At 44.5% G+C, this 21,239-nt stretch overlaps 1 protein-coding gene across 11 annotated transcripts in view; it reads right to left on the bottom strand.

The window, feature by feature from the left end:
- RHBDL3 (rhomboid like 3) overlaps positions 1-21,239 on the bottom strand; it is a 151,573-nt gene that overhangs the window by 30,581 nt on the left and 99,753 nt on the right. For 8 of the 11 annotated variants that reach the window (XM_081898807.1, XM_081898816.1, XM_081898806.1 and 5 more), the window contains 3 exons: positions 11,041-11,265; positions 8,448-8,596; positions 4,906-5,018 (listed from right to left, as the gene is read on the bottom strand). In XM_081898807.1, the coding sequence (XP_081754933.1) occupies positions 4,906-5,018; positions 8,448-8,596; positions 11,041-11,265 (487 nt within the window). The remainder of the gene's footprint in view (positions 1-4,905; positions 5,019-8,447; positions 8,597-11,040; positions 11,266-21,239) is intronic. The other 3 variants (XM_081898810.1, XM_081898811.1, XM_081898812.1) reach the window with 3 other exon arrangements.

The raw sequence follows: 21,239 nt of genomic DNA, 5'->3' as shown, positions 1-21,239 counted from the left end.
TCCTCCAATGGCTTGGGGACAGGCCACCTGAAGGATCATCCCCTTCCATATATACTTGGCCAGGCCCTAAGATAAGCTTCAGAAGCCTCTTCTCTGCCGCCTCCCCCAATCACCACAAAATGAGGTGAGGCAGGCAGGGCTACTTATGAGAGGGCCTTTTCAGTGTTGGTGCCCTTTATGGAATGCCCTACAGTACAGTCGACTTCCAAAGTGTTTGAAAACCAAAATGCAGCTTCTGATTGGTGACAGGAAACTCCTGCAGCCAACCAGAAGCTGCAGAAGCCCCGTCGGACATTCGGCTTCCAAAATAACATTCGAAAACCGGAACACTCACTTCTGGGTTTCAATCGTTCTGGAGCTGATTTCTTTGGGAGCCAAGGCATTTGAGATCCAGGTACGACTATACAAAGAACCATTCTTTGCCTGCCGTTTTTCCTCTTCACTCTCTTCCTCCAGCCACGTTTCCCCAGCCAGTGTCCAATCTTAATTCTCTGCCTTTTGCCTGACTTCACTGTTGGAGCACCCATTTTTAACTGTGTGGTTGTTGTTGTTTTAAATGAAGAGGCACATCTCATGTATCCATCTTAACCATCCGGTTAAGAATTTTGCATAAATATTTTTGGTTCCCCCCCTCCTGTATATTTACAACTGAATTGTATTTGTATCCGCACTACTGCTGACGGCATCCACTCCTTTCTCTCCACTGCGAACAATTTGAAATTGTTAAAGAAAATATTTTCACCTGCATGCTGCGAAATAATTGGTTGCAAGCCAAGAGATATTTTTCCGCCTGTGATTTTTCCTGGCAACTTCTTTTTAGACCAGCTCCGTCCTTTTAATGAGAAGGCAACACACCTTCACCCAGCTTTTTAAAAAATTCTTAGCATTTCCCCCCCACAGTCTGACACAGTTAAGGCGGGGTGTGTGTGTGACGACGACACAAAATCAGCTGAGGAGAGGCAAAATATGTATGGTGGATGGATGAAAGAGGAGGGGGGTAAGAATCAAACACACAGAGCTGGAAAACGAGAGAGTCAGAGAGCACAGATGTGATATTCTCAAAGTAACAAAAGCAAAAAAGAGCAAAGACAGGTTATTTTGCCAAGAACTTCATATGCTAAAGCAGGCCTGCCTGAAATTTAATTACAACTCCCATCAGCCCCTGCAAGCAAGGCCAATGGCCAGGGATGCTGTGAGTTGCAGTCTAGTAATATCTGGAGGTTCCCCACATTTTGGATGGCCAGAGACACTGAGTATGGAAAAGGATGGGGAAGAGTTGGAATGGTACACACGTGAGCACACATGTAGATTTCATTTCAGGCCTACTTCTCCCTGAGTTGAAGGAGAGAAGGCAAGTCCACAACCTCCCAAGGGAGAGCGTTCCACTGTCGAACAGCTCTTACTGTCAAAAATTTTTTTTGCCGTATGTTTAGTTGGAATTTCCTTTCTTGCAACTTGAAGCCATTGGTTCGAGTCCTACCCTCCAGAGCAGGAGAAAGCAAGCTTGTTCCCTCTTCCATGTGACAGCCCTTGAGATATTTGAAGATGGCTATCGCATCTCCTCTCAGCCTCCTCTTTCCCAGGCTAAACATACCCCAGCACCTTCAATTGCTGCTGATAAGGCTTAGTTTCCAGACCCTTGATAATCTTGGTTTCCCTCCTCTGCACATGTTCCAGCTTGTCAAAGTCTTTCTTATATTGTGGTGCCCAGAACTGGACACAGTATTTCATGTGTGGTCTGATCAAGGCAGAATAGAGCGGTACTATTACTTCCCTTGATCTGGACACTAGACTTCTGTGAATGCAGCCTAGAATAGCATTAGCTTTTCTTGCTGCTGCATCACATGGTTTACTCATGTGTGGACTTGTACCACTGGTTATGTCAGTCATAGGACCAGATACTCCAGAGCCCCCTCCCTATTCCTAGCTTTCTAATCCAATTATGACATATATGCTTCCCACCTCCATGTACTGCCTCATAGTACATAACTCTCTATTTTTATTTGTTCAATAAGGCACACTTCGATTGCAGCTTTATTTGTTCATTGTAGCAAGACTTGCTATATAGGTAAGGACCAGGGCAAGGGAGAGGAACAAATAGCTAAACCTGCCAATCACTGCCCCAGCCATCCCATGACACCCTCCCTGCAGTTGCCTCTTGCTCTCTCCTCTTGTTATAATTAGATTTGATCTATCATCAAGCCAGCTTCCTTCACCTCAAAACTGCAGAGGCGCAAGACGTGAATAACAAATGCAGTACAAATGTAAAAATCAATCAGTCCATGAAGATCTATCATAGATTCACTGGTCATTGGAAAGTTGCCATGTTGGGCCCGAACCAAAATCCTTCAGCTGACAATTACTGACACTGCGGTAAACAAAGGTAAAGCCAAATCAGATATATAGATTAAAAAATAACTCCTGGGTACTTTATGCCTCAGGAAATCTCTTCACATGAAAAAAGGGTAAAGGTAAAGGGACCCCTGACCATTAGGTCCAGTCGTGACCGACTCTGGGGTTGCGGCGCTCATCTCGCTCTATGGGCCGAGGGAGCCGGCGTTTGTCCGCAGACAGCTTCCGGGTCATGTGGCCAGCATGACTAAGCTGCTTCTGGTGAACCAGAGCAGCACACGGAAACACCGTTTACCTTCCCGCCGGAGCGGTTCCCATTTATCTACTTGCACTTGACATGCTTTCGAACTGCTAGGTTGGCAGGAGCTGGGACCGAGCAACAGGGATTCAAACCGCTGACCTTCTGATCAGCAAGTCCTAGGTTCTGTGGTTTAACCCACAGCGCCACCCACATCCCTGAAAAAAGGGTAGTAAGCCCCAAAACTGCATCTATGGCCTTATAACTGATTTCTCCCCCTCATAACTAATGCTTAATTATAGTAGTTCCTGATCCTGCGCTCACTGTACAGCTCAACTGAGAAATGGGATCCTCCTTAATGAGGGTCCTGGTTGCGTGTGGGCCCCTAAGGCATCCCCACAGGGTAAGCTGTTGCTGGGCATGGCCCAAGACTTAACAGTCGGGCCCTCGGATCACGCCAGGCTGTTTGGGCCAATCCGGATGGACGGCGTGATTCCGGGGCCTATAAAAGCGGCAGCGCGATGTAATCGGGGGCACTTGCTTTGTGCTGCCAAACACCCTCCCCCCTCCCTAATTTTAGGTGCTGCTGCTTAGGCCTTGCCTTGGATTGGGTCACCTGTTTTGGAACAGGGACTGGGTAGGAATTTTCCCATTTGGCAGATTGGCTGTAGCAACTTGGTTTTCGCCTACCCCCTTAGCAATCGTCACTACTTTGTAAGGTTAGGTGGTTAGGCATTGGCTTATTGAAATGTGTGGGAGGGGAGGTGTGGCCATCACCTGCCCTTCCAGAAACAGGGTATTCCGGTAAAGGAATCTGGGGGTCCTGGATCTCGTCCGAAGTCGCTTGAGGGGCTAGGGCCATGCCAGGACCACAGGAACCCCGGGGTGAGCTTCGGTTGATCTTCATCAATGTTGCTCCCTCGTTTGGTGTTTACCCTTTCAGACTACCAGCCAGAGAGGCAGGAGTCAGTTATAGTCTGTTGCCAATGCCTAAGCCAATACTGCTCATTTTGCTGTAATCAATAAAGCTGTGGCCTAAAATTTTGCCCAATAACTTAAACTAAAATTATGTGTCAGTGTGTAGTTATTTACAGGGGAAGGGCTTAGGGGCCTCAAAGCGCAAACACGGCACTAGGAAAAACTACAATAACTTTCTCAGTTACCAACAGAAGTCCTGTTCACATGTCTTCATTTGAACATACAAGAGCTTAGAACTGGGGGAGGGACACTGACCCCCCTAATCCTGGACTGATGGGCTCCCCTCCCAACTTTCACATTTTTAGTGCAAACGTCTGAAGGAGGTTTCTATGTGTGCTCATTTAACAAGCTTAGAATCATCACAGCAATTAGCAAACAGGAACCTTGACAAGACAGAGGATCCTACTGCAGAGAGATTTGTAGGCACACTGAAGCAGAGCCCATGTGCCTGGAGGTTGGGAGAAAAATTTGATCAGGTCCACATTTTAAAGTGGACCAACGGATTTTGCACTCCCTGAAACAATCAGCAAAACAATTCACAGCTATCCTTTGTAATTTGAACTTCTATGACTCTTGTGATGTAGGCAAACGACGTGTACAAAAATACATACATAGGTGAAAAGAACATAACCGTGTATTATATTGGGGGGAATGGTTGCAAAATATATATACAGTATTAGACAAATTGTACATTAGAAGGAAAGCAAACTAAAATGTTAGCCTTTTTTATGTAGCTTAAAAAAAATGACAAACTGATGCAGAAATGTGGAGAACTGAACTAAATACTAGAAAAATAAGAAACTGAGAGAAACCAAATTTGACAGATTTGTCCATACCATTCAAACAAACATTCAGCTTGTCACAGTGCCTTCAAAGGAGGAACTATGATCACACCTTGACAAACTCTAGACTTGGCTTGATTTTACTTCCATGCAGTGTCATATTTTTAAAATTACTGCAACCAGTGATATTTTTCTAGAAAAAGAGGTGCCGGAGCTCACGGTGAACGCCTCCCTTGTTGTCTAATAGCGGCAATGGCGCCCACCTGAGAGGTGCCAGAACTGAGTTATGGTGAGCTCCTGCTGAAAAAAAAGCCCTGACTGAAACATTTATATAGTGTTGATAAGGACAACATTATGGTGGCGAAAGATAAAGAATCCCAGAAATTTAGCTAGCTAGAATGATGATGATAATAGCAATTATAAATTCACCCACCCATACCACTCTGCTGACCAAGGCAAATGATGGGCACCTTCTCTCACAGGAACCTCAACCATGGAGATGAACCACAATTTCAGTATCTGCCAATATCAGGTTTATTCACCCATACAACGTACCTGCTACAACTCCAGCAATGTAGACAAACCCGATCCTTGCAGCACCATGTACCATTTCAAGGGGGACTCCAACTAGAAGTTGAAGGACAACATTGAGTCCAAGGTGCTCTATCCTGGGGGAAATGGAAATAGCATTAAGACATAAAATAAATAAAATTCCTGCATTACAGGGGGGTTGGATTAGATGACCTTGAAGGGTCCCTTCCAACTTTACAATTCTGTATGATTCCCTTTGGTACCAACAGACAAGTACAGAGACTTTGTATAAATAAATAAGTCACCATCTTAGTGCCAGGGTTTTTGGTGGTTTTTTTTAAAGTTTATTTTTATCTAGGTTAAAATAGATTATTTCCCTAAGTGGGGGGGGGGGGAAATGTCATGATTCGGGTTTAATAACCCTGTCTTTAAGCTATGTTAATTAGCAAAGTATATTTGCAAGCAGAACAATTAAGGATATTGCTTATAGGCTGGAAGACTCTGGTATAAATCTCAGCTCATCCACTAACTGGTTGGACAGCCTTAGGCAAGCCACCACCTCTTAAGATAGCTAGAAAATGGCCCTCACAGTTCCAAGTAGTTAAGTAGCTACAAAACTTAACCAGCCTTGATTTACTGCCTTCTCCCACCTATTATAGCCGGGGGGGGGGGGGACCCACAGATTGTCATGTTAGCAAACCTAAAAGTGCCTTTGTACTCAGGATCATTTAGAATGGGGTTTGTTTGTTTGTTTTTAATGGGGAAAATACCATTTGGGAAAAGATTTTAAGAATCCCTTATACAGAAGGAAGTAGAACGAGATGCAGGGTAGTACATAAGAAAAGTCATGGGAAGATGCCCAATGTTTTCTAATGCTTCTTGCGGGGCAATGATTTATTTCGATTAGAAGACCCTTAGAGGTTCTCTTCCTCAGTGTGTTTGATGCATGCCTGTTCTTTTAAAAAAAGTCTCAAGAAGAATTCCATTCAGCCCAACTCCTACTGCAGCCAGGAGCATCTGAGTCCCATGGTCAATAAGCACCCATAAAACATAATTAGCTTTCCCATGCTCTGAATGTGTCATTCTTTAGATGACAATATAATTGATTTATCAAGGCTTCACCTTCTCCGCAACCAAACAAATGGGCCCTCGAATCAATGCAAGTCATTAGTTATGGCAGCAATACAAATGGGTGGGCCCCACAGATAATTAACGTCCGCTCAGCTTTAAAGCGGAAGGCTAAAATTTACAGCTTTGGCTTCTTAGAAAGCTTTTCTCCATCGGGATCAAGACACAAACAGCACATTTTGGGGAGCTCTCAGTCACCCTTAACAACTGCCTTCTCCTCAGCTACCTTCTGGCTGTCACAAATGCCCATAAAAAAAGCAGATGAGCACAGTAAATTAAGAGTTTCAAATTAACATTTTAAAGTCACAGCAGGAAGTATGACAACAATAGACTTCACCACCTTTATATTAGCTTGCCTTTTTGGGGTGGGGAGAGAGGAATAATGGCCTCACCATTAAAAGAAGAAAGAAAGAGGTTATTACTACTCTTCCAGAGATTTATTTTATTCTCTGAATGTGAAAATAATCTAATGAGGGTAGGCTGGCTATAAATGATGGTTTAGCTACCTAACTGTAGTAAGTATTCCATCATTAAAAAATAAATAAAGCAGGGGTTGCTTCTCAAGTGGGGAATGTGTGTGCACACGGTTTTGATAGCTTACACTTCCAAAAGATTTAGAATCCACTGCAAAAAAAAAAAAAAAGTAATAAGGCTGTGCTGGCTAAGTCTCTTAATATTTACAGATGTGAGGCATTGGATAGTGTATCTTCCCAAGAGTTTCCCTTGGAAACCAGCCAAAGTTGTGAAAGAAACGTGATAATTAAAAGGTTCAGCACATTTTTTCAAGCGACACGACAGCCTAACAGAAACAAGATACTTGTCAAGGCAGAGGTTAGCATTTTGTGGGAAAGGGAGGCATACTGAAACATAGTTTAAGCACTTATATCTTTTTAAGGTTTCAAGCTGTTTTGCAAAAGGCAGTCCTTTTTGGCTCATATTGCAATTAAAATGCACAGGTTTCAAAATGTAAAAGTGGCATTATAGGGGTGGGTCGAAGAGCATGACCAGGACTGTAGTGGGCAGGGAGACAGTGTTTGATCCTGCCTGCTGGTACTGTCCCAATGAAAATCTCTCACCACCACCTCAAGCAGCTATTTCCAACTTGAAGAACGCTCCTATCAGAAAGCAAGCAAATTATGCAAAAATCCTGCAGATCTGTCAGGCAAAGATACTTAGCGCTATGAAGTCAAGAATGATATACCCATATTTCCTCCTTCAGCTTCTGCCCCTGATGTCCTATGACCAGCAGGTAATATAAACCAGCTCTTACAGAACATGGTTTTATCCAAAGATCACAAATCATTTTAAAAAATGGGGCACCTAAGAACAACAGGAAGGGACGCGGGTGGCGCTGTGGGTTAAACCACAGAGCCTAGGACTTGCCGATCAGAAGGTTGGCAGTTCGAATCCCCGTGACAGGGTGAGCTCCCGTTGCTCGGTCCCTGCTCCTGCCAACCTAGCAGTTTGAAAGCATGTCAAAGTGCAAGTAGATAAATAGGTACCACTCAGGCAGGAAGGTAAACAGTGTTTTGTGCGCTGCTCCGGTTCGCCAGAAGCGGCTTAGTCATGCTGGCCACATGACCCGGAAGCTGTACGCCGGCTCCCTCGGCTAATAAAGCGAGATGAGTGCCGCAACCCCAGAGTCGGCCACGACTGGACCTAATGGTCAGGGGTCCCTTTACCTTTAAAAGCAACAGGATTCTCCCAGCGTTTTAGTTTCAGAGCAGAAGACCTAGGGCGTGATTCAGGTTTAAGGGGCCCTCCGGTGGTGCCCTCTCCTCTGTTGATGTGTTGCAGCAGGCTCATCTGGCAGGAGTGGAAGCATCAGTACTCCAAGCAGTGCCAAGGTAGTTGGAGACAACTATTTTGTGACAATATGCTGAAGGAGGCCATTGTCTGAAACTAAAACGGCAGCTAGACCCAGCTGCCTGCCACTGCTTGGAGTGCCAGGCTGGATTTGTTTTTTGGGGGGGACAGGGTAAACATCAGCAGGGCTCCCCAGCAGCTGCCCAAGAATGCCAGGCAGTGGCTTGGTTTGTGTGTGTGTCACAGGGGCACAAAATTGTTAGGGGGTTCCAACCTTCAACACCTATTGAGTGCTGCCTCAATACAGCTGTGTGCGTCCATTGCTGGGCTTTGTTGAAATGGCTTCTCCATGCAAACCAGGAAGTGGTCTTTCCAGACAACGGAACTACTCTTATTTTCTTATCTCTGCGGCTGGGATCTCCTGGGTGACGTGGACGCCGTTAGGCAGTTGAATGTGCATGCGTACTCCATCTGTTTCCCTCCCTCTCACCCCCTCTGTACAGCCCCAGGCGTTGGCAACCCATGCTATGCCACTAATGGCAGCTCTGTGTCGCCCCTGTCTTTCCCATGAGGTAAGGGAAACCCAACCCCCCATCCCAAGAAATTCAGACCCCTTTTCCCCTAGAACTCACCCTGCATGCATGAATATGTAGGTGAGGTACCTCCAGGCCTGGGCACGGAGCTGAGGATGATATAACAATGAGTTCTTCAAATATAAGGGATGGGTGACTTGCAGCACAAACCTATCTAGTACCACTCCATTGTAAAGAAAGAAGGCAACCTAGGAAAGCAGGGAGATCGCACAGTTAAGTGTAATTCATTCAAGCATCTGGCCGAGAAAATATACGCAAGGAGACATACAGGCTTAATTCCAGCAAGTGCAGTTGTGGCTAAAAGTCTGTCCAGATCTTCTCCCTCACATGTTTACTGTACATTTTGGGGGGGGGGACAGGGATGTAGGATTACGCTGCTACCCGTTTAAGCTTTGATGGCGACCCACTCAATAACCACGCCCCCAATAGCTCCGCGTTTTGTGCCAGTGTGGAAGGGGACCAATGTGTGCACACAGACATGTGCACACCGCTCCTCCTTCACAGGAGCAGAACCTCAGGTTAGCCAGACTTCCTGCTTCTGTGGAGCTGCCCTGTGTACATACACTGGCATGAGCTAAAGCCCCCTTTCACACTGGTGTCACATGTGGCTGTAGGAGGGTGTGTGGCTGGTGGACATGAACATCAATGGGACTTTTTCTGTGTATAAGACTAGGTTTCCCCCCTAAAAAATAATGTCAAAAATTAGGGGCCGTCTTATAGACGGGTAGTGATGAGCGTGGACTGGCGACAATCTGAATCCCCCAAAATAGGGGGGCGTCTTATATATGGTAAATTCCGTCACAACGCTTTCAGCAGGATTCAGACTAACTTCTGCTTGGTGCATTTCCATATGGGGGACTTTAGTCTGATTATTGTTTAAATTGGTTCTTAAAACAATGCTAGCTAGAAGATACACACGCATTTTAAAAAAAAATCTCTCTTCTACTTTCTATGACCACATTCATACATGCCATACATGGCAAGAGGCTCAAATACATTTTTTTTAGTGGCGCCCAGTCTGACACTTGTATCTCAAGACTCAAGATTGGGAATAGGGTTTGTTCCTGAAACCCAGAACACCTGCCCATTTATTAAAATGTATTGACAGCCTTTCTACGGCACCTCCCATTGTTTTAAATTGTTCAATGTGGAATGATTAAAACAACTCTAAAATATACTCAGTCAGAAACGCAGAATTGCTTCTCTTCTCCCTCTCTTCTACTTGGAGACATATGGTATGACACAAATTGGGACATAGCTGCACATTTCATCATGCTGCACATTTTCCCATCTCACCTCACATTATTAACTGCAGAAATGAGGGTGCAGAAACTCGTGCCTTGCGTTATACAGTGGTACCTCAGGTTACATACGCTTCAGGTTACAGCCTCTGCTAACCTAGAAATAGTACCTCGGATTAAGAACTTTGCTTCAGGATGAGAACAGAAATTGTGCTCCGGCAGCAGCAGGAGGCCCCATTACGGTAGTTAAAGTGGTGCTTCAGGTTAAGAACAGTTTCAGGTTAAGAACGGACCTCTGGAACGAATTAAGTACTTAACCCGAGGTACCACTGTACCAGATACTATTACCTGCTCCACGCCCTGGTTAATGTCTAGTTTCAAAAGCACCACATTTCAAAAGCACCAGAAATCTGGTGGGTCTTCATAGGGAGGCTGCTCCATAACAAACGCAGCTTGCTGGGTGGAGAAGAGCTGGTATTATAGCTTCCTGGCAGGTGGGTCACTGGGAGGGAGAAGGACGAGGCAGTGGGGAGGTCGCCATGGCGCATAGGCACAGGCCAAGCCAATCCGGTGCTCTTGCCAGTGTGCTGGTGCTACATCAGCCACCCTGCCATCTTGCCCCTTCCCTCTCTCTCCCAGTAAGCAGCAGTGACTCACTGGCCAGGAAGGTAGCACAGCGCCTCTGCTCCACGCAGCGAGCTTCTTCTGGGCTACACTGCTAAGCACTACTAGAACTCCCCTCTTAGAAACTTGAGGTACTGAGAGCAAGGCACCACTGGAAGATCTTGAAGGTCGGGAAGGTTCATATGGCAGGAAGCACTCTTGCACATGCTTGAATCCTTATAGGTAGGGTCTTCAAGGTCTTAAAACTGCTCTTTGCATTGGGTTGGGAAGCACAGAGGCAGCTAGTGCAGATGAGCAACAATCCATTGAATGACTTGCCTACTATCCAGTGGTGCGGTTAGACTATTTTAGACTTTGGACCTTTTGGATTTATGGAGATCCCCTTCTTTGGTTGCTACTCCATGTGCTTCAACATATGGTAAGCCAGCTGTGCTGTGTCATTGGACCCCCTACTCATTCTGCTGAGTGGGACCTGGACACCTGCCCTAAAGTCCTACCATTGATGTGCTGCCCACCCCTACAAGCCGGGCTTTGCACCAGCTGAAGCTGGAAATCTCCTCTTACATGTGAGATGTCTAGGGCATGATCTTTGCCATCAAGGAAGAGCCCCCAGCAACCTTAGAAGATAAAAGGCTCTCCTGGCACAGTTAGCACCCAGGAACAACCTTCAGGTTACTCACGGACCTAGTTAGCAAGGATGTGACCCCCACCTAGAACAGGCAAACACACTTCTCCGGAATCTCTTTGCTAGCTTGGGAGATACTTGCCTCTACAATGGTGATGGCAATCATAAACCAAGGTGGGGGGCAGCAGGTGTAGCTGTCGTAATACCACTTCCGATCGATCTCACGGGGCAGAGTCTCATACGCAACGTGGCGGATCAGCCGCTGGGAAAGGCTCAGTCCCGTCTCCTCCAGCAGGGCCTTGCTGCACAGCCTCCGGTTCCCCTGCAAGATGGCTTGGCGAAAGCTGTTGGACCTTTTGTTACTCATCTGGAGGAGAAGATCAAAGGAAAGGATGGAGAAGGGGAATTAATAAGCTGAAATCTGTAATGGCTTGGTGGTTAGACTGAATGGGGTGATATCGTATATTAGCTGTATTCCGAGCAGACCCACTGAAATCAATTAGTTCATATGTTAATTCCACTTATTTCAATATGTCTACTCTGAGTATGAACGCAGCTGGATATCACTCAGGGAATTAAGTTGGCTTGGCAAATGAGGGCATGAAAAAAATGCCAAGATGGAGAAGTTTAGCAGATTTAGGTAAAATGAACCCAGATCTGGGTACTTTGCAGCCCTTTCTACTTGTATCAAGCTCTAGGTCAAAAGAACAATAACTGGCTCTCATTCCACAAAGAATTACCCCCGAATTAACATAAAACAAATGTGCTAAATGTATCACGGGGGTTCTACTCTGATGAAAATCTCATGTACGATAGCCATTGCCATTTCTTTTCAGAAAGTGGTCGTTAAAATTGGTTGTTAGAAGACTAATTTTTGGTGCCTCCAAACAAGAAGCATCCCATATGCTCTTATTCAAAAAGACACTTCTGTGCAAAATAACAACATTTGATCTATTAATCAGAGCAGGATATATAAAAGGCCTGACTGGCAAGCTCTACTCCTTCATTGAGAAATGTAGGCAGTGTTTTTTGTAAGAAAGCAAGTGTGGGAAGAGATATGTGGTGCAGAATGCCAGGTAATGACTGGAATGGAATTTAGTCAAATATTCAGCCTTAGCTGATACTACCAAATCTGCAGGAAAACTTGTACAAGTATTGTTTCAGCGGTACTTAACAGCATAACATGTATACACTTCAATGCGGAGTGGCTATTGGAGATGACAATTTGCTCATACTGACTTTTATCATGCTGCTTGGACATACTTGCCTATTACAGGGATGGGAACCTGTGGCTCTCTGGATGTTGTTGGACTGCAACTCCCACCAGGCTCACCCAGCATGGCCAACAGTGAGAGATGCCAGGAGCTGTGCTTCAGCAATAGCTGGAGAACCATGGGATGCCCTGTCCCTGTTCTATACAGAATGACTGGGGCGAAAGTTATTGACTTAATTGAAGAAATTAGTGGATGTATCACAGGACTCTGTTTATTTGAAAGGAACTGTCAACAATAACAATCTCAAACAATGACAACAAATTAATAGTAAGTATTTGTTGGAAGCCACCCAGAGTGGCTGGGGCAACCCAGTCAGATGAGTGGAAGAGGAAGAGGAAGAGGAGGAGGAGGAAGAAGAAGAAGAAGAAGAAGAAACAAAAATGGGCTTTCCTTTGTAGTAGAAAAATGACATTACTATCTGATTAATTTAAAGGAATCTGTACAATTGAACTCATCTCAAACTTTACTTACTTGAACGAGCACCCCTGATTTCAGTTTATTAAGTAGTTCTTGCTCATAACTAGAACTGGGAAATATTTGGTTTTCTGCATCGTGATATACCGCCAGCTAAGTATCGCAATGTACTGATATATCACAATGTGTGAAATAAGGATGGAGACATGCAAAGGCATTGGCTGGCTTCACGGTTTTTCCTGCATTGTGATTTCTGCATAGCATACACACACATCATGATTTGTGATATATTGCCAGGTCAAAAATGATGAAACCAGTATCACAATATGGACTTCAAGCTTTTTGTTTTCAAGGATTCGTTTTCGCTGAGCCCTAAAGCTCTCTCACACATCATGATTTGTGATATATCGCTAGGTCAAAAACTATGAAACCAATATAATGATATGGACTTCAAAGCAGTTTTCGGAGATATTTAAAAATATATATACTCATAATGAATTGAAACAATGCAATCCAGCTTAAGATATATAGAGGGCTGTCCAGAGTTAATCACATAACAGCAATGGACTGTATAATGTGTTTACAACCCTAATCTACTGCATGCTTGTCATGATAGTTAATGCTGCTTTGGTTGACAAATACCAGTTAACACAAGTATTACAAATGTCTCCCGCAAGAGAGGAGAATTTGACTTGTATTTAACTTTGTAAAGCTTTGAATTCTCCAGTGATAAACTGCTGACAGTAAACTGGGTGCAGACCCTGGCTCCAGCATGATTACAACCTCTTCTTTTGGCATATACCCCCTAGTATTCATACATTCCTGCATAATGAAGTACAGCAAGTATGTGGGATGCTCCAACAACACACGCTGCGAAAGCTCTTGTCCAGTTGCCAAAACCCCTGCCAAGAGCCCTTTACTCCAATCCACTACAACAGTTTCCTTGACATCTGCTTGAAGATAGCTGCCAGCCCTCACTCAGTGTGAGAAATGAAGAACAAAAGCATTAGAACCCCTGCCCTTCTTTTTTTCCTTGGCTCATGGCCTCAGGATACCCAGGCCCAAACCTTCTGCTTTTCAGACATACAATAGATACAGTGGTACCTTGGTTCTCAAACGCCTTGGTACTCAGCAACTTGGAACTCGAACACTGAAAACCTGGACGTAAGTGTTCCAGTTTGCAAGCTTTTTCGGAAGCCGAACATACTCTGTTTTGAGTGCCACACTTCCATTTTGAGTGTTACGCTTCCATTTTGAGTGCCACACTTCTGTTTCGAGTGTTACGCTGAGGTCTGTCTGTTTTTGCTATATATTTGCATTTTTATGGCTCTTTTTTGTTTTTGTGACTGTGTGGAACCCAGTTCAGCTACTGATTGAGTGACTGCAGCACATTGTTTATTGCTTTCATTTTATGGATCATGTTAAATTGCTGTTTTAGGGGTTGTTTTTAAATGTCTGGAACGGATCAATCCATTGTGCATTACTTTCTATGGGAAAGCGTGCCTTGGTTTTGGAACACTTTGGTTTTGGAACTGACTTCTGGAACGGATTAAGTTTGAAAACCTAGGTACCACTGTACTGGGTAACTACTCCACACAGAGCCAAACCGCTTAAATATATCATTTCTGTGAGTAGTATGAGACATAACAATTGTGACTGACAAGGGATAGGCTGTAACCTCACTGAAGCACCTACTGGGTGACCCTACAGAAAGCTTTCAAGGGTATCCACACATCAAAACAAGTAGGCATGTGAATAATCATGAATGGCAGGTATATCAATGGCTATGTATCAGAACAGCTAAAACTGAACATCCATGTTCAGAAGATGCATTCCTTTAAGTACTAGAGTCAGGGAATACAAATAGCAGAAAAGAGCGCTGTCCCCACAACTGCCTTGTTTGTGAGCTTATCAGTTGCATCTGACTGGTCATTGGCTTGACACAGTTACAGTGGTACCTTGGTTCTCAAACTTAATCCATTCTGGAAGCCCGTTCCAAAACCAAAGCGTTCCAAAACCAAGGCACACTTTCCCATAGAAAGTAATGCAAAACGAATTAATCCATTCCAGGCTTTTTAAAACGACCCCTAAAACAGCAATTTAACATGAATTTTACTATCTAACAAGACCACTGATCCATAAAGTGAAAGCAATAATCATTGCACTGTACTATAAAATAAATAAGACAGTATTGTAGATGATAAAAAATTAATTTATTGTTATTTTCTTACCTGCACTGATGACAGTCATTGTCTGGATGGGGAGCTTTCATCCATTTCCATTTCCTCAGTCACATAACCAATCAATCAATCAATCAATCAGTAGCTGAACTGGGTTCCACACACACACAAAAACCAACAACCCGAAAAAGCCCCCAAAACAAAAACACAAAATAAATAGCAAAAAACAAAAGCGCCAAACTTAACATCTGAAATGTTTGAAAATCAAGGCGCAGCTTCTGATTGGTGCAGATGCCCCAGAAAAAAATAGTCAACAGGCTCCCGAAAAATGTTCGAAAACCGGAACACTTACTTCCAGGTTTTCAGCGTTTGAGAACCAAGGTACCACTGTATAGGACTTTACTGAATTGGCTGCTTCCATAAATTGTTATTTATGGAAGTTCACACGCACCCCATAAGCAGGGTTTCTGCGACTTTTTCAGCTACACAAAAGCAGAAATGCAGCACAATGAAGCCCCTCCACTTCCCCTCAATCGCTGTATCTGCACGGCAGGAAAAGATGTGCCTGATGATTATTTCTGATTATTGAGCAGCTGTTAAAAGTATGAAAACCCAGCCAAAAAACACTGGCAATGCTAAAGCAGAATGCTGGACTAACTAGATCCACCATTGAGCTTGTTCACAAAAGTAGGAACGCCAGAGTGTCCCCAAGTGCCCCAGACACTCTCTTCCAGGGAACATGAATGAATTGGAAGCAGAAAGCTTGCTATGCAGACATTCCCCTTCTTTCAGGTGCAAGACTGTAAATCACGTTACCTGAGCAGCCTTTTCTTTAAAGCTGCAAATAAGGGTCATGAATTTTTCCAAATTGCTGCATGGCAGTAGCAATATATCCCAGCGAAGAGCACAGGAGACCCATGATTGTCACAGCCATACAGTTTCATAGCTTTCTTGACAATAGAGTACAGTTCAAATAAAACCCAGTTCCATTTAGAAACGGCATATGTAAAAAAAAGAAGAAAAGTGTTTGCCTAACAAGAACATAAAGAGATTCTGGATCAGTCTGGCGTCCTGTTCTCACAAAGGCTAATGAGATGCCCATGGGAAATTTGCAAGAAGAACTGTTTGGTTTGGACTGCTGGGTGGCATGAAAACATTTCTCCCCGCTTTAAACCAATAGCAAACTACGAACAACTAACTGTTAAAATGGAGCAACAAGGCTTAAATGGTGGAATACCATAGTAAACATATTCAAAGCTGGTTCTGCAATGATCCCTGCTAGCCACTGTTTGTGACTGGGTCCTGGGGTCTGAGAAGATTTGCAGTTACCACTCCCTCAGGCTCAGAAGTTCTTAGTAATTGGATAAATACAACAAGGAGAGCAATAATGAAGATGTGTATCTTTGGGGTCAAGGGTGCTCAGATTATTGCAGTACTGTCCCTCAGCCTCCATAAGTCGAGGGTTGCACCACCCATGTTCCAAGAGACAATTTAGAGGCACCTCCAAGGTATAATGAAGTATTGAAATAGCATCAAGCGTGTTCCACAAGCTTCAAGGACAGCATCACAGTTTTCACCTTCCAGGCAAGTGACAGAGGATTAAAACAGGTAACTGTAGTTACATACATGCATGTAATCGAAATAAGAAAAGAAATGCATATTGACTAACTAAACATACGCATATAGGTAAAGGTAAAGGTACCCCTGAGCATTAGGTTCAGTCACGGACGACTCTGGGGTTGCGGCGCTCATTTCGCTCTATAGGCCGAAGGAGCTGGCGTTTGTCCGCAGACAGCTTCCAGGTCATGTGGCCAGCATGACTAAGCCACTTCTGGTGAACCAGAGCAGTGCACGGAAACGCCGTTTACCTTCCCGCCGGAGCGGTACCTATTTATCTACTTGCACTTTGACGTGGTTTCGAACTACTAGGTGGGCAAGAGCAGGGACTAAGCAATGGGAGTTCACTGCGTCGCGGGGATTCGAACCGCCGACCTTCTGATCGGCAAGCCCTAGGCTCTGTGGTTTAGACCACAGCGCCACCCGTGTCCCTAAAAGACATACTCATTTATAGGTGGGCAAATACACATTTGTCCTTGAGGCAGCTGGTTAGTAGAGTTTCCCGCATGAATCAGGTATTTGGGTTTTAATGACTGCATTAGTAAGCCCATGAACCAGGAGAAGGAAACTCTTTATGGGGCTTGATGAAAAGACGTAAGTTCAAGATTCAAGCCTTAACCATGACAAGTGAAGATTATCTATCTCCCAAAGAGTAATTGTGAAACATATGGAGCAGAAACTGGCAAACTGGCTGCCAGCCATGAACAAGGTAGTCAATGCAGTGCTCTCCATACATTGTTGTTGTTGTTGTTGTTTAGTTGTTTAGTCGTGTCCAACTCTTCATGACCCCATGAACCAGAGCACGCCAGGTACTCCTGTCTTCCACTGCCTCCCGCAGTTTGGTCAAATTCAAGCTGGTAGCTTCGAGAACACTGTCCAACCATCTCGTCCTCTGTCGTCCCCTTCTCCTTGTGCCCTCCATCTTTCCCAACATCAGGGTCTTTTCCAGGGAGTCTTCTCTTCTCGTGAGCTGGCCAAAGCATTGGAGCCTCAGCTTCAGGATCTGTCCTTCCAGGGCTGATTTCCTTCAGAATGGAGAGGTTTGATCTCCTTGCAGTCCATGGGGCTCTCAAGAGTCTCCTCCAGCACCAGAATTCAAAAGCATCCATTCTTCAGCGATCAGCCTTCTTTATGGTCCAGCTCTCACTTCCATACATCACTACTGGGAAAACCATAGCTTTAACTATACAGACCTTTGTTGGCAAGGTAATGTCTCTGCTTTGCTGGACTACAATTCCCATCATCCTACACCATTAGCCATGTTGGCTGGGGCTGACAGAAGTTGCAGTTCAGCAACTTCTGGAGAACATCATGTTGGCAACTCCTATGCTGGAAGTACAGACCAGATAGTTTTGGCTATTACTGTACCTATAAGTCTTCTGTTTATAACAGTCATGACTCATGAGCAAGAGGGAAGCATAGGCTGCAACTCCTGGAGCCCAGCTGGTGCCAAATGTATTGTTCTGCTTTCCTTTGGACCACATCAGTGAGACCAAGAGGGGAGCCTTGTCATCTGGGCAGCTCACAGAGGGACCCCATACACACTGCCCAGGCTTGCGCCTTGGAGAGGTCGCTTTGGGTGCTGTGATTCTCCAGTAGTTTGACTCTTTTTTTCAGGGAGTCAAATATATTTCTATTAAAGATTTCTTGGTTTACAAAAAGTATGCACAATGTCTCTTTTCAAGTTACATTTTCTACAGATCAGTTTCATTTGTTGAGACATTAGTGTTACATCAGGAAGAGTGGTCAGGTGGCACTGCTTCTATTCTACTTAGTGTATGTGTGGGGCTTTGTGTCAGCATCACTTGTGTGGGAAACTGACATGGGGCAAATAGGAGAAAATGCCTTCACCTCGATATGGTTTTACCCTTTATCACATACACAGCCCAACAAGACAACAACAAGAACCTGCCAACAGCATACTAATCAATCTGGATAACCTGATCCAAAAACACGCACACACCCCACTCGCACAAAAAACAAATTTCACTACAGCCAATCAAGGACAACCAACCATGCCCTAGGCCAAACCCAACCTCTCTCACCACCAAAGGAATACAAGCGAATAGTAGTTTGACGTCTTGAGACATACGGGTGCCAATGGCTGCAGAAGAAGACACTGGCCCTTCAACAGAACAGGAGGTAGCACTCAAGGGGTGGGGTTTCCAGTCAATGACAGGCTGCCCCTGCTCTAAATCTTAGCCAGTTCCTCCAGGACCTCACTGAGACAACAGGGATGTCTGGATTCAGCTGCAGAAGCACTGTCCTTGGTGCTGAATTCACTCCTTTGGTCTCCCATCTGGATGCCTTTGCCTTGGAAACCAGGAACCTCTGACTTCCCCTTACTTGAGCTATCGTCCCTCCTCAGTGGTGGGCATCCTTATGGTTCACAACAGCCCCCTCCCAACCCAGAAAAAACCTTTACATTTTCGCTACCTATTTTGAAGCAATTTAAAAATGAACAAGCAACCCAATCAGATTTGAATGTGATGACACTGAGGGCATACAATGTTCATTCATTGCCCTTATTCTGAATAGCAGAGTAGAAGAAAAAGGAATGCATCCCCACTGTCAAGGCAACCAAGCTAAGGTCCCAGGTTCTTGTGCCCTGCTGGTGCTTTTTCTGCCTATCGGGAACCAAAGCAGCAAGCAATCAGTCTGGTTTCTCCTATAATGGGGACATGTTTCCTTTACCCCTTGACTTTTCCACAATGGGCAAATACTGTTGCCTTCTTTGCAGCACCTGGTGAAAGATAATTGAAGGGGAAGCACATTTATTTTCAATTTTCATTTTTGTTCCTTTTTAAAAAAATATATATAGAATTTACCTTCCTCCTCAAGTAATCCAGCTATTATATAAATAAATATATATGTTGATTTTTACACACAAGTGAAAAAAAGGAGAACAATTCTCAAGTGTTGTATGAAAAGGTTCCTGAAGACAACACCTCCCACTGCAGCTCAACCCTCACTTACACCAGAGTGGGAAGTTCTCCTGCACAAACCTTACTGAAATTAACAGTGTCCTCACACATCTCTTCATTTTATAAGGCTTAAGTAAGAGAACCATGCCCATGGATTGCGTCCCACCAAGGAAATCAGATCTGTCCATCTCTCACTTGTTTGCCTTAATTGCATTCAAAATATGTTCACCTTGGCTCATGGTGGGACCACTTCCACACAAAAAAAGAACACTCACTTCCTTAAATAAGAACCATGAAAATATACCCATGTCCCACAAATATGTCTACAGAGAAGGGATTGGTAACTTGTGGCCATCTAGACTGGGATGGTTCAACTTTTCATATGAAGTTAACCACAAGACAAGGTTCTCCATTGCTTCTACGGAATGTCAGCCACCTTTATTTGATGCATCTCAAGGAAAGGTACTAAGTGGCGTGGTCACAAAGTAAAAATAATGTGTAAAAACCAAATACTTTTATTCTAATTTGGATAGAAGCTGGGGTGAGATGGGGAAGATGAACTGATCCATAAGGGAGGAGGAGTTGTACCATCACAATTACTCCTAAACCCTGCTGTTCGCAGCATGGTTACCAGCATGCAGCAGAATCAAGTTATGATTATTATTATTTATATACGGAAACCCAAATAAGCAGAAGATGCTCTGTGAAGAAGTAGGAATTGAAGGCATGCAAGAGGTGATATCTGTTCAGCGAGGCAAGCAGCAAATGAAACCTTTCTGTTCACAACACCTACCTGCGCTCACGTTCCATTAATTTTACGAGGGCCTGCATATTAGTTGCTTTTGATCACATCTGGCTGATAAAAGTGCCAAGAGCCATTTAAACTGGTAATCTTACAAAAGCAGTAAATGTTGGCATTAGGAGATGAAATTAAAACCCTTAGGCAACACACTGACAGTTCTCCAGAGAGGACATGTCACATAATGACCTAACTTCATCTGAAAAAGGTGCTTCCACTACAGCAGGAACAAGAAACAACAGCAACAAAATAATATTTCTTGCTTCTTACATATTAAGAACATTCACAGTCCACCTCTTTCAGCTTCCCAAACGACTTTTACTTTAAAAAGTTTTAAACATGTTTAATTTTTTTTTTTCAGATTATCAAGATGATCAAGGGTCTGGAAAGAGGAGACTGAGAGGAGATATGATAGTCATCTTCAAATTGAATCCTGACAAGACAGAAGTACTGTTCTTGGGGGACAAGGGGCGGGCTGGTGTGGAGGACTCCCTGGTCCTGAATGGGGTAACTGGGCCCCTGAAGGACCAGGTGCACAGCCTGGGAGTCATTTTGGACTCACAACTGTCCATGGAGGCACAGGTCAATTCTGTGTCCAGGGCAGCTGTCTACCAGCTCCATCTGGTACGCAAGCTGAGACCCTACCTGCCCGCAGACTGTCTCGCCAGAATGGTGCATGCTCTAGTTACCTCCCGCTTGGACTACTGCAATGCGCTCTACGTGGGGCTACCTTTGAAGGTGTCCCGGAAACTACAACTAATCCAGAATGTGGCAGCTAGACTGGTGACGGGGGGCAGCCGCCGAGACCACATAACACTGGTCCTGAAAGACCTACATTGGCTCCCAGTACGTTTCCGAGCACAATTCAAAGTGTTGGTGTTGACCTTTAAAGCCCTAAACGGCCTTGGCCCAGTGTACCTGAAGGAGAGTCTCCACCCCCATTGTTCAGCCCGGACGCTGAGGTCCAGCGCCAAGGGCCTTCTGGCGGTTCCCTCACTGTGAGAGGTTGAGGACTATCTTTCCTTGGAGGTTTTTAAGCAGAGGTTGGATGGCCATCTGTCAAGGATTCTTTAGCTGAGATTCCTGCATTGCAGGGGGTTGGACTAAATGACTCTTGGGGTCCCTTCTAACTC

This window comes from Podarcis melisellensis (assembly GCF_964234715.1).
Source record: "Podarcis melisellensis genome assembly, chromosome: 2".
Classification (NCBI taxonomy): Eukaryota; Metazoa; Chordata; class Lepidosauria; order Squamata; family Lacertidae; genus Podarcis; species Podarcis melisellensis.
The sequence above is the reverse complement of the archived record's forward strand: the minus strand, read 5'-3'. Positions and strand labels throughout refer to the sequence as shown.